Consider the following 13,285-nt stretch of genomic DNA (forward strand, 5'->3'; position numbering starts at 1 on the left):
GATACTGGGATACTGATCTATCCCAGTAGCAATGAGTTTATTATTCAAAATTCAGATCTTAGTTTCTGTATATCATTCTACATTAAAAGGAACCACAGCTTCATGGAGCAATGGAGGATTCCAGGTCTAAGGCAGGAAAAGTATAAAATGAGCCTGGAATATCTTGTGCTAGAAAATAAGGTGCACACAAAGCTTTCTTTGCAGGAAATAGTAATTGATAAATGTAGACAGAATGTGCCTTAGGTTTCGATGCTGGGAGGGATTGGGGGCAGGAGGAAAAGGGGACAACAGAGGATGAGATGGCTGGATGGCATCACTGACTCGATGGACGTGAGTCTGAGTGAACTCCGGGAGTTGGTGATGGACAGGGAGGCCTGGCGTGCTGCAATTCATGGGGTCGCAAAGAGTCGGACACGACTGAGCGACTGAACTGAGCTGAAACGGATATAATTATACCGAACCCACAGGACTGTTATGCAGAATAAGTGAGTGAGTACGTGTAAATGAAATAGTGTACAGAAAACACTGTGTTGGACAGTTATTGTATTACCCCACCCCCAGCCCCTTGAAAGAGACTATGAAAGCCAGCGCCTCCCTACGCCTAGCAGGGGATTCAGAGCAGCGACCACAGAGGTGTGAAAACCTCCGGGCTTACTAGAAGGAACACACCCTGAGAGCCGCGGTGTGACGCACTTCCGGCCTTTGTAGTTTATCGTTATCCAGGCTGAGATTGTCAAGGATTCGAAGGTGGTGCCGCGGCTGCCCGGTGAGCTTCGGAGTCGGGCTACCGCAGGGCCTTTGAAAAGTCCGGACTGTGCGCTGTGACTCTGGACTGGGTGTGGGGAGGAGGCAGCGGGTCTTCTTGGCCAGGGCTTGGCTGGAAAGGTGAGGGGCAGAGGAGGCTGCCCCGGAACCTGCAAGGGCCTTGTTAGTTGAAAGTCAGCGTCCGTGTCCCCACCCCCATCCCCTTCGTCTGTTCCTGAAACCTTCAAACACTTGGTCCTAGCACCGGTGTCCTTCGGAACTCTCTTTCCCTGCATCCTAGGATAAGATTAGGTTCCGATAGCCAGAATGGTTTGTATTTTCCCACGGCTGCCATTCTCTACTGGGGGCTTATTTTAAACAATGAGCACGACAGTTTTATAACATTGCCACAGCCTCTTTTAGTCTGATTCACTCAAGAATGTATAGGCTCTTGCCAACTGTTGATTTAAAACAAAACAAAACAAAACACGAATATTTAAATAGCACTTTCATGTCCGCCAGCACTGTTCAAAGCACTTTCCCGATATTAACTTAGTTCTAATAACTTTATGAGGTAGACACTAGTAGTATGTTACTTCCCCGTCCCGCCACCTTTTTTACTTTTTTAAGGCCCAGGAAGAAAATGAAGTTGAGTAACTAGCCCCGGGTTTTACAGCTGGTAATGGGGTGTACTCAGGATTCACATCCAGGGAGTCTGACTTCAGAGTCCATTTTCTTAAACCCTTTGCCGTGCTGACTCAGCTCTTTTTTTCTGTATTAGCTTTATTGTAAGGGAAGTGAGTTCCCTTATTTGAATATGGTGCTACCCCTTTTACACCTTAGTAATCTTGAACTTCTAGTTAGGATTTAAGTTTAGAGAGAGGAATATACTTGAGGACGTGTGCCGTCTGCAAACCTGATGAAGCAGCCATTTCATTTGTGTGTGTACACCTGTTTTCCCACCCACTCGCTGGTGTTGCGCTTTGATCAGTAGAAAAGATGACAGAGAAGAGGGAAATTGATCTCAGTGAAATTGAGTCAAGATTTGAAACACCATGGACCAGAATAGCACCAAGTGGCGCTAGCGGTAAAGACCCTGCCTGCCAATGCAGGAGACATTAGAGACGCGGGTTGGATCCCTGGGTTGAGATGACCTGGGGAGGGCATGGCAACCCACTCCAGCAGTCTTTCCTGGAGAGCCCCATGGACAGAGGAACCTGGCAGGCTGCAATCCATAGGGTCGCAAAGAGTCAGACACACTGAAGCGACTTAGCACCCGTGCATATCAGAAATGGTTTTCTGTTGGCAGAGCTCAAAGCTTCAGTTGCATTGTCTGTGAACAGAAAAGCTTTGACTTGAAACCAAGATGAGTAGGTAGCAAATAGGGAAAAGATATTTTTCAGGGGCCTGAAAAGTTGACTAAACAAGTGGTTGTTTATTCCTTTGAAACCAATCTTGGTTAATTGAGTAATTTGTACCCCAAAACTTTCTCACCCTAAAACAAGCTCAGCAGACCTGGTTCATGCTACCACCATCTCACCCCTGAACTATTACTTTAGCTTCTCTTCCTGCTTCTGCTTTCCCCATAGTCTTTTGTAGCAGCAGCCAGTTATGTTTTTATATTAAAACTGAGTAAAATTTTATCACCCCTCTTGCTTGAAACTTCCAGTAGCTTTCCTCGTCTCTTAGAGTACAAGGCAGAACCCTTATAATGGCTTTTCATGATCTGTTCCTAACCTGACTTCATCTCCTGTTCCTGTCTTGTTTGCCTTCTCTCTTCTAGCCACATTGGTTAACTAACTGTTCCTTGAAAAATGCATACATGTTCCTGCCTCCAAGAACTCAGTGTTCCCGTGCATGCAACAGTCTTTCTCCAGATAGTTCCATGATTTGCTCCTCACTTCCTTCAGGTCTCTGCTCAAATAATAGTTTATCAACAAGGCCTTCCTTGACTAACCCACATAAAATAGAAACCTTTCTTCCCTCTTACTATATCCTTTACATTTATTGTTCTGCATAGGATTTATCACTACTTGACATACATTTAATTATCATCTGGCCCCTCTGACCCCCTTTTGTCCTCCTGTCTCCTTCTTCCCCCTACATAGAGGAGAGATAGTGGTATAGTGATTGAGAATATGAATTCTAAAGGTAGGTTTTCTGGGTTTGAATTGCAGCCTCACCACTAACTACTTGTGACGCTTTGGGAGAATGATATAGACTCTTTATGCCTCAGTTTTCTCATCTGCAATATGGGGTTAATAATAGTACCTTAACTCATGGTTGCTTTGTGGATTAATTGAGTTAATATATGTAAAGCATCTAAAATGGTGCCCAGTACATTAAAAGCACTGTAAATGTCAATTATTGTTATAAGACTGTAAATTCCTTGAGGTGAAAACTGTTTTTGTTTGTAGCCCAAAAGAGTACCTGGAATATGGTAGGCTCTGAGTAAATATTTGCTAAATGAATGAATTGGCATATGAAAAGTTCAACAGAAAAAGATAATGTGGTCAGAGTGGTGGTGAGTTGGGGGAAAACATGAATTCAGGGATCCTATCTTTTGAGTAGAAACTGTCTCCACTCTTCCTGAGGTGGTCTATAGAAGTCAAGCAAGCCAAAGATGTTAGAAATTTGTGAAGGGATAATGTTCACAGGTAACCTGTGAAGGATGCTGTCTCATACCAATGTGCTTTTTTTTTTTCTTTGATGACTATAACCAATAATGGCAATATGAATTTAACTTTTCTTTTAGTTGTAGTATGATCAATGTTCACTAACAACTTAAATAATCTATCCTTAGTTTTTTAAATTTTGTGATGCCTGCCAATACTTATGAATGATGTAGGGTTATTTCTACAGTGAATTACAGTAATTTTACTTAAAATTAGAACAAAAATATTTAAAAAACTATAAGTCATGATCCCTATGTGGGTCGTGTAATCTATATAGTGGGTTATGACCAGGGTTTTTTGTTTTTTTCATTTTAAAAACTAGGATTTTAAAAATAAGAGTATATATCACATAAGGTAAGTATACATGGTATTTTGTAAAAAAAAATTATTTCCATTTTTGTGTTTGTGTATATCACACATGCACAAGCATATACTCATATGCACATGTATATGTGTTCTGGGTCATAATATAAAATATTTCTTACTAAAGGCCCTGGTCAAAAAAGTTTGAAAGCCTGTGCCCAAGAATGGTGCTTGGAAATCACTAGGTCACATAATTATTTTTCTTTCAGAAGATTGCCTGTCCTGATTAAGATTGTTCATAAGGTTAAGTGGTCATAGACATTTGTCTCTTTTTTAAAAAAATATTTATATATATTTCCCTGTTCCAGGTCTTAGTTTCAGCACACGTGATCTTTGACCTTTGTTGCAGCATGCAGGATCTTTAGATGTGTCATGTCGAATCTAGTTTTCCAACCAGGAATCACACCCAGGCCTCGTGCATTGGGAGTATGGAGTCTTAGTTACTGGATCACCATTGGAAATTCTGACATTTGTCTCTTTATTAGCACTTATTTTACATACAGTTGCCCACTCTCCATCCTTGAGGAGCTTCAAAGAGAAACAGTTTCCAAGAAATTAAAAGGTAAGAAAGAGCTAAAATTCTGTATTTTAAAAATAGTAAAACTAACATTTCCTTCATTTTACTATCTATGAGCCAAGCCCACTCCAGTTGACTACTTTCTGATTCTTTTGCCATTGTGTTTAGATCACTAGGATATTCATTTAATCTTTCAATAAAATTTATAAGAAAAAATATTTGAAAATTTTATAAGAAAAATAGTCATAGTAGTGATTAATTTTTTAAAAAAGATTATTTATTTATGACTGCTCTGAGTCTTCACTGCTGCATGCAGGCTTTCTCTAGCAGTGGGTGAGGGGGCTGGTCTGTAGCTGTGGTGCCCAAGCTTCTCAGTTCTATAGTTTCTTTTTTTTGCAGAGAAACGGGCTTCAGTAGTTGTGGTGCTTGGGCTCCATAGTTGTTGCTCATGGGCTCTAGAGCACAGGCTCAGTAGTTGTGGCCCACGGGCTTAGTTGCTCCACAGAATGTGGGATCTTTCTGGACCTGGGATTGAAACTATGTCCCCTGCACTGGCAGGCAAATTCTTTGCCACTGAACCACCAGAGAAGCCCCACAGTCATGGTAATTTATAATACTTTAGAGTTTACCAAACTGCCTGCTTCTTTGTGCTCTGTATCTGTGCTCTTATTTAATTTCTATATCAACCTAGAGAGGTAGACAAGGTTGGCTTTAGGATTCCTATGTTATAGATTAAGTAGACTAAAGTGCAGAAGGTGAAGCCCAAGACTGTGGAGGGAGTACCTGGGGATCAGTCTCAATTCCAGGTTTCCCTGCTCCAAGCAGGCATCTCTTCCCTCCAGACCTAACGTGCTTCAAAGAATTCAGCTTCTTTTCCCCAGGCACATTTTTGTTTTTGTTGTTCCTCATTCTATTTATTTATCTTCTTTACTTTCCCTCCCTACTCCTTTTTCTTTCCTTTTTCTCCTTGATTCTTAGTGTCTTCTGTGACATCTTGGAACCAAAGTGTTTGTTTACCTCCATTCAACTAAAAACTGCCTGAGTCTAGTATCTTGCCATTCAAATGGAAACCCAGGATATTCAAACTGATTTATTTGAGCTGATTCATTCAGGATGATCAAACAGTCCCTTCAATAAATCTCAGGGAGAGGGCATTGTTTTGGTTTTGTTTTCCTTCCTATATTACCTTCACCAGTATTTGCTTAATCATTATCATTATTATTATTAATCATGCATTCATGTTCTTCATTAGAGTTACTGATTTGGGTATAAATACTTCCAGTGCCTACCAGCAAAAAGAATTTTCTTCATTTTCTTTCCTGCAAATTATTTTTTAGATTTTGGAATTTCCAGAAGAAAAGATCAAGAGGGAATTATTAAGATTAGATTCTTTTTCTGAATAGCCACAGCCTTGGCCCTTCAGACTCCAGAGATGCACGAGGGACTTCTAGCAGTGAAAGTGAAAGAGGAAAAGGGGGACCACACAAGAATGGGCCAGGAACCTGGCCTGTCAGGAGATAACCCTCATACCAGGGAGATCTTTCGTAGACGCTTCAGACAGTTCTGCTACCAGGAGACACCAGGGCCCCGAGAGGCTCTTCGAAGACTCCAGGAGCTCTGCCATCAGTGGCTGAGACCAGAGATGCACACCAAAGAGCAGATCCTGGAGCTGCTGGTGCTGGAGCAGTTCCTAACCATCCTGCCTGAGGAGCTCCAGGCCTGGGTGAGAGAGCACCGCCCAGTGAGTGGAGAAGAGGCGGTAATTGTGCTGGAGGATTTGGAGAGAGAGCTGGATGAACCAAGAGAGCAGGTGGGAAGAAGGGAGAACAAGGATTTGTGCTTGTATGGTGAAGCATGGGGTTTCAGTGCAGTAAGAGGAAGAGGAGGAAAAGATGGATTTCTTTATACCTGACTTGATCTGTAATAGACTCTTTAATCTCTCCACCTTTTCTCTTTGCCAGTTTCTTGATCCATCTTTTCCTATCCATTGATCCTGAGAAGGCCTTGCAGTATCTTCTCTGATATTTGGTTTCCAATTGTCCTTAATTTTTGCCAGGTCCCAGCCCGTGATCATGAACAAAAGGAGCTTGTGAAGGAGAAAGCAGCTCTAGGAACAGCCCAGGAGTCATCAAGTAGCCAGCTCCAAACCTTGGAAGAGCGGCCTCAGTGGAACTTGAGAGGGGTGGGCCCGATTCAGGAGATTGGTGAGGATTAGAATTTGCTCAGGAAGCCTAAGTCATTCCCCGAATGGTCATCAATTCAGCATGTTTACTTGTTGTTTACTTTGGGCCCAGCATTGTGCTGGGTACTGGAGAAGCAGTGATGAGCAAGGTAGACATGGTCCTTGCCCTTAGGGAGTTTACAGTCTGGTGGGAGAGGTAGACAATAAACAGGCAATTGTGATACAGGGCATCTTCTCACTGAAGCCCAAGTATAATTATTAAGAGTGGGAAAGTAAATAGAAAACATGGTTGCTTGTCCCCTTCCACCCACTCTCCTGACCAGTATTTTTCTTTCTTTGGGAACACAACATTCATGTAATCCATTTATTATTTCAGACAATGAGACTGGAACTTGGAATGTGGAGTTAGCTCCAAAGAGGGAGCTGTCTAAAGAAAAGAAATCTCTTGTGGAGGCACCTGAAAAACTGAATGGTGATACTATTCCAGTGCCTGAATATGGAGAGACCTGTGACCAGGAAGGTAGACTGGAGAGGCAACGGGGAAGCTCTTCAGTGGAAAGACCCTATGTCTGCAGTGACTGTGGGAAAAGCTTCACCCAGAATTCCATCCTTACTGAGCACCAGAGAACGCACACGGGCGAGAAGCCCTATGAGTGTGATGAGTGTGGGCGGGCCTTCAGCCAGCGGTCAGGCCTGTTCCAGCACCAGAGACTCCACACTGGGGAGAAGCGCTATCAGTGCAGCGTTTGTGGCAAAGCCTTTAGCCAGAATGCTGGGCTTTTTCATCATCTCAGGATCCACACGGGGGAAAAGCCGTACCAGTGCAATCAGTGCAGTAAGAGCTTTAGTCGACGTTCTGTCCTCATTAAGCATCAGAGAATTCACACTGGAGAAAGACCTTATAAATGTGACAAATGTGGCAAGAACTTCATCTACCATTGCAACCTCATCCAGCATCGGAAAGTCCACCCCATGGCTGAATCCAGCTAGCTCCTTGGAACAGGTAGGGCAACATTTCCTGATGCCAGACTGCTGGGCAAGGAAGCCAGGGTCCTGGTTCTTACTTTGTCCCTGAGAGAACAATAGTATTAATAATTTAATCCTCTAGTAATAGGAAGCTCCAGAGAAAGCCAGTGAAAGTGTCCTGATTTTTAGGCTGAGATCAGATCAGTCACTCAGTCGTGTCTGACTCTTTGCGGCCCCATGAATCGCAGCACTCCAGGCCTCCCTGTCCATCACCAACTCCCGGAGTTCACTGAGACTCACGTCTATCAGGACGTCATTATCAGTCAGTAATGCCATCCAGCCATCTCATCCTCTGTCATCCCCTTCTCCTCCTGCCCCCAATCCCTCCCAGCATCAGAGTCTTTTCCAATGAGTCAACTCTTTGCATGAGGTGGCCAAAGTACTGGAGTTTCAGCTTTAGCATCATTCCTTCCAAAGAAATTCCAGGGCTGATCTTTAGAATGGACTGGTTGGATCTCCTTGTAGTCCAAGGGACTCTCAAGAGTCTTCTTCAACACCACAGTTCAAAAGCATCAATTCTTCGGCGCTCAGCCTTCTTCACAGTCCAACTCTCACATCCATACATGACCACAGGAAAAACCATAGCCTTGACTAGACGGACCTTTGTTGGCAAAGTAATGTCTCTGCTTTTGAATATGCTATCTAGGTTGGTCATAACTTTCCTTCCAAGGAGTAAGCATCTTTTAATTTCACAGCTGCAGTCACCATCTGCAGTGATTTTGGAGCCCAGAAAAATAAAGTCTGACATTGTTTCCACTGTTTCCCCATCTATTTCCCATGAAGTGGTGGGACCAGATGCCATGACCTTTGTTTTCTGAATGTTGAGCTTTAAGCCAACTTTTTCATTCTCCACTTTCACTTTCATCAAGAGGCTTTTGAGTTCCTCTTCACTTTCTGCCATAAGGGTGGTGTCATCTGCATATCTGAGGTTATTGATATTTCTCCCGGAAATCTTGATTCCAGCTTGTGTTTCTTCCAGTCCAGCATTTCTCATGATGTACTCTGCATAGAAGTTAAAAAAGCAGGGTGACAATATACAGCCTTGACGAACTCCTTTTCCTATTTAGAACCAGTCTGTTGTTCCATGTCCAGTTCTAACTGTTGCTTCCTGACCTGCATACAAATTTCTCAAGAGGCAGATCAGGTGGTCTGGTATTCCCATCTCTTTCAGAATTTTCCACAGTTTATTGTGATCCACACAGTCAAAGGCTTTGGCATAGTCAATAAAGCAGAAACAGATGTTTTTCTGGAACTCTCTTGCTTTTTCCATGATCCAGCGGATGTTGGCAATTTAATCTCTGGTTTCTCTGCCTTCTCTAAAACCAGCTGGAACATCGGGAAGTTCACGGTTCACATATTGCTGAAGCCTGGCTTGGAGAATTTTGAGCATTACTTTACTAGCATGTGAGATGAGTGCGATTGTGCGGTAGTTTGAGCATTCTTTGGCATTGCCTTTCTTTGGGATTGGAATGAAAACTGACCTTTTCCAGTCCTATGGCCACTACTGAGTTTTCCACATTTGCTGGCATATTGAGTGCAGCACTTTCACAGCATCATCTTTCAGGATTTGAAATAGCTCAACTGGAATTCCATCACCTCCACTAGCTTTGTTCGTAGTGATGCTTTCAAAGGCCCACTTGACTTCACATTCCAGGATGTCTGGCTCTAGGTCAGTGATCACACCATCGTGATTATCTGGGTCATGAAGCTCTTTTTTGTACAGTTCTTCTGTGTATTCTTGCCACCTCTTCTTAATATCTTCTGCTTCTGTTAGGTCCATACCATTTCTGTCCTTTATCGAGCTCATCTTTGCATGAAATGTTCCTTTGGTATCTCTGATTTTCTTGAAGAGATCCCTAGTCTTTCCCATTCTGTTGTTTTCCTCTATTTCTTTGCATTGATCGCTGAAGGCTTTCTTATCTTTTCTTGCTATTCTTTGGAACTCTGCATTCAGATGTTTATATCTTTCCTTTTCTCCTTTGCTTTTCGCTTCTCTTCTTTTCACAGCTATTTATAAGGCCTCCCCAGACAGCCATTTTGCTTTTTTGCATTTCTTTTCTATGGGAATGGTCTTGATCCCTGTCTTCTGTACAATGTCACGAAGCTCATTCCATAGTTCATCAGGCACTCTATCTATCAGATCTAGGCCCTTAAATCTATTTCTCACTTTCACTGTATAATCATAAGGGATTTGATTTAGGTCATACCTAAGGTCTAGTGGTTTTCCCTACTTTCTTCCATTTAAGTCTGAATTTGGCAATAAGGAGTTCATGGCTGAGAGAAGCATAGTATCTTAAATACAACTGTCAAAGTCTCTTTGGTCAGTGACATCCATAACTTTGCAACACTGTTATTGCATTGATTTCATAATTTCATACATATCTGTCCAAAAAGTTTTCTAGATATGCTTCAGGAAAACTTTATCCTAGTTTTTTAAAACTTATTTTAAGTCTTAAAAATTATATGCAACCTGAATACAAAAAGTCAAAGGTAGTATTTAAAAATTAATTTAAAAATAATTTCCGTAAAATCTATAATATAAACTATTAGATTAGTTTCTATTTGCATAAGATAGGAAAATTTGCCTTCTAACCTACAAAAGGGGGCACTTGGATCTTTCCATACACAAAAGGCTTTTCCCTGTAGAGGTTTAGTAACTCAGCCCTCAGTTAAAAACCAAGAAATTGATTATTAAAAATCTGATATCTCACTTAAGATCTTTGTTGTGAAAATATAGGTCTAACTGTATTTTTGCTGTGACTTGAGCATTTTGGGGTTTTTATTTAGCCTTTTGTTAAGGAAAATTTCAGACATATACAAAAGTAGAGAGAAAAGTATGATTGGTCTTCCATGCTGATTGCTTTTTATAGCCTCCATGCTTCTCAGTGCTATTTATTGATTACTACCAAAGTCATACATTAAAAAACTCCTTTCCCTTAACACTGAGTGTTATGAAGCTTTATACTAAGGCCAGGAGACAAAGAAGTGGAATATCTATGGTGATAACAATCTGGATTGGAATATTATATACACATGCAGGTAACTTAAGAGTAATAGAACACAATAAGGGACCTCAGCGTCATTTCTGCATGCCCTTTATTAACAGATATGGATACAGAAGCTCTAGAAGTGACTGTGTAACATCACACAGCTAGTTAATGCAGCTGGAACTAGAACCCTCTCTCCTTACTCTTAGTGCAGTGCTCTTTCTGCTGAGCCATCGGAAGCATTGTATTGCCATATGCAACTTAGAGCACTTACAAGGCATTACAATTTTGCTTTTTAGCTCAACAAACCTGCCCGTTTATTTGTTTCAATAGATGTACAGCCTATTTAATTTACAGTGGAGTCCCAAGAAAGATTCCTCCTACTTATTTCTCATTTGAGGCATTTCATTTATTTTTGTAATGAGTGATTATTTTTAACTTTAAATTTTAATTTACTTAGAAGGAGTTTTTAAAAAAGATAATTCATTCTGCACCTGGTTCTAATATCAAAACATTAAAAAAGGTCCCTATCTTTCCCCTTGTAGGTAGTCATTTAACTAGTTTCTTAATACTTTTCAGGGTTTCTTTATGTAAATACAAGAAAATATGAATATAATTTTATTCCCTTGATTACGCAGAATGATAGCATACTATTCACACCCTTCTACATCTTGTTGTTTTCATGAAACAGTGTAATCTTCAGATATTTCTGCCTTATAACAGCAAGCTTCCTTACTCTGTTTACAAGTTGGTGATATATCATTTGTTGGTGCTGCACAGTTCAATGTACTCCTACAGATGAAAAATTGCTACTTCAGAATGTTGTATATTGTTTTATTCTTTTCCCTAGTTTGGTCCAAGTCAAACTCTTTCTGTTTAAAAGCTAACAACCTCCACATGAGCTAGAAAACAAGATTTGGATGATTAGAAGTGCACATAATGCTTATGTTGAGAAATGAAGTTATAAGTGATGTTTTTTATTTCATGTATTTTGTTCTGTTATATATTCTTAAACCTAACATTTCAAACTGTTAGTGTCACTACCTGTGACTAATTGTATGTATTATCAACAATTTTAGAAGAAGAAAACCTTAAATTTCCTCAAGAGTATATAGTTTATTGTGTCTTGAGGTTTAAATTCTTATCCAACAGAAATACATAGGGATTTTAGGATGAAGTTAAAGAAAATATAGTAGGATAAGTTTGCAATAAAATCAACTTCTCAAGTTAAATATATACTCCATATAGTGATATAATAGGCTTCCCAGGTGGCTCAGTGGTAAAGAATCCACAGAGCTATTGCAGGAGCCACAGGAAATGTGGGTTCGATCCCTGGATGAGGAAGTGGCAGCCCATTCCAGTATTCTTGCTTTGATAATCCCATGGACACAGGAGCTACAGTCCATGGGATTGCAAAGAGTTGGACACGACTAAGCAATTGAGCACATAGTTATATAGTATTTATACTATTATAGTTTGAGTTCATAAGTTTTAAATGCTTCTCCAAGATGCTGAAGCAGCATGTTTGTTAGCTTTTAAAATATTTAAAATATGAACAGATTAGGATTTTAGAGGAAGTATTTCTAATGAACTGAGTTTTTACATTTGCAATTGAAGGTTGAATGTTTGATTTGTTCTGTGCTTGTTTTTTTGTTTTGTTTTTTTATAGCTTTTCAAAAATTCTTAATTTTCTCAACAGCTGGTAAAACACCAAGAAACAAAATATGTTATATATGCTGTAGAGACAGATGTACTCTTAGAATGCAATGATGGTTCATGCAATTAAAATGACTTACAGTTCACCAAACTAACTTTCCTTGTTTTCTGATACTGATTGTACTAATTCTCTTATGCTAATTCTTTTATCTAGGATCCACATTCCTCATTATTTGAGAAATAATATTTGACTTAACCTGTAGGCAATGCAGTCACAAAGAGTTGGACATGACTTAGCAACTGAGCATGGACACAGACAATGGCATGAAGACCTTGGCTGTTTCTGTGATTATTCCAGTCTTCCAGACCAGAAATTCTTAGTTGTCTCTTTACATTTCTAAACTTCCCTCACTTCTCTCTTTTCCCATCCTGGCTCCTTTTATTCACCTATGAAGTCTCTAGTGTTGAACTCATTTCAGGTGTTCCCTGGACCAGTATCCATCCCTCCCTGTGCCCTTGAAAAGTCCAATCTGAAAGAGATTTTTGGTTTTATTTTTGAGCAAGATGTAAGAAATTCAGTTTTATGATTGAGCAAGGTATAAGAAATATTGATTCAAATCCAATTAAATAGGCTTATTGGTTCTTGAAGGATAGTCCAGCACCCCTTTCAGCAGTTAGGACAGTGGACACTACATCAAGAAATGGTTAAGTGGGATGTCCTTGGTGGTCTAGTGGTTGACTCTGCTTCCACTGCAGGGAGCCTGGTTCTGTCCCTGGTCAGGGAACTAGGATCCTACATGCCTTGCTAAGTCGCTTCAGTTGTGTCCGACTCTGTGCAACCCCATAGACGGCAGCCCACCAGGTTCCCCCATCCCTGGGATTCTCTAGGCAAGAACACTGGAGTGGGTTGCCATTTCCTTCTCCAATGCATGAAAGTGAAAAGTCAAAGTGAAGTCGCTCAGTCGTGTCCAACTCTTAGTGACCCCATGGACTGCAGCCTACCAGGCTCCTCTGTCCATGGGAGTTTCCAGGCAAGAGTACTGGAGTGGGGTGCCATTGCCTTCTCCCTACATGCCTTAGGTGCAACCAAAAAAAAAAAAAAAGAGGAAGAAATGGCTAAGTGTCTTGCAACTAA

The 13,285-nt window shown here is 40.8% G+C and overlaps 1 protein-coding gene across 10 annotated transcripts in view; it reads left to right on the forward strand.

Moving 5' to 3' along the window:
• Positions 1-686: 686 nt before the first annotated feature.
• Positions 687-13,285, forward strand: part of ZSCAN12 (zinc finger and SCAN domain containing 12) — a 48,226-nt gene continuing 35,627 nt past the window's right edge. For 4 of the 10 annotated variants that reach the window (XM_019985272.2, XM_019985271.2, XM_070777513.1 and 1 more), the window contains exons 1-5: positions 687-766; positions 4,091-4,344; positions 5,703-6,109; positions 6,356-6,503; positions 6,858-7,484. In XM_019985272.2, coding sequence (XP_019840831.2) covers positions 4,155-4,344; positions 5,703-6,109; positions 6,356-6,503; positions 6,858-7,471 — 1,359 coding nt within the window. In that variant the 5' untranslated portion in view covers positions 687-766; positions 4,091-4,154 and the 3' untranslated portion in view covers positions 7,472-7,484. Of the gene's footprint in view, positions 767-4,090; positions 4,345-5,636; positions 6,110-6,355; positions 6,504-6,857; positions 7,485-13,285 lie in introns of those variants that run through there. The other 6 variants (XM_070777511.1, XM_070777514.1, XM_070777518.1 and 3 more) reach the window with 5 other exon arrangements.

The sequence above is a fragment of the Bos indicus genome, chromosome 23 (genome assembly GCF_029378745.1).
Source record: "Bos indicus isolate NIAB-ARS_2022 breed Sahiwal x Tharparkar chromosome 23, NIAB-ARS_B.indTharparkar_mat_pri_1.0, whole genome shotgun sequence".
NCBI classification, from domain to species: Eukaryota; Metazoa; Chordata; class Mammalia; order Artiodactyla; family Bovidae; genus Bos; species Bos indicus.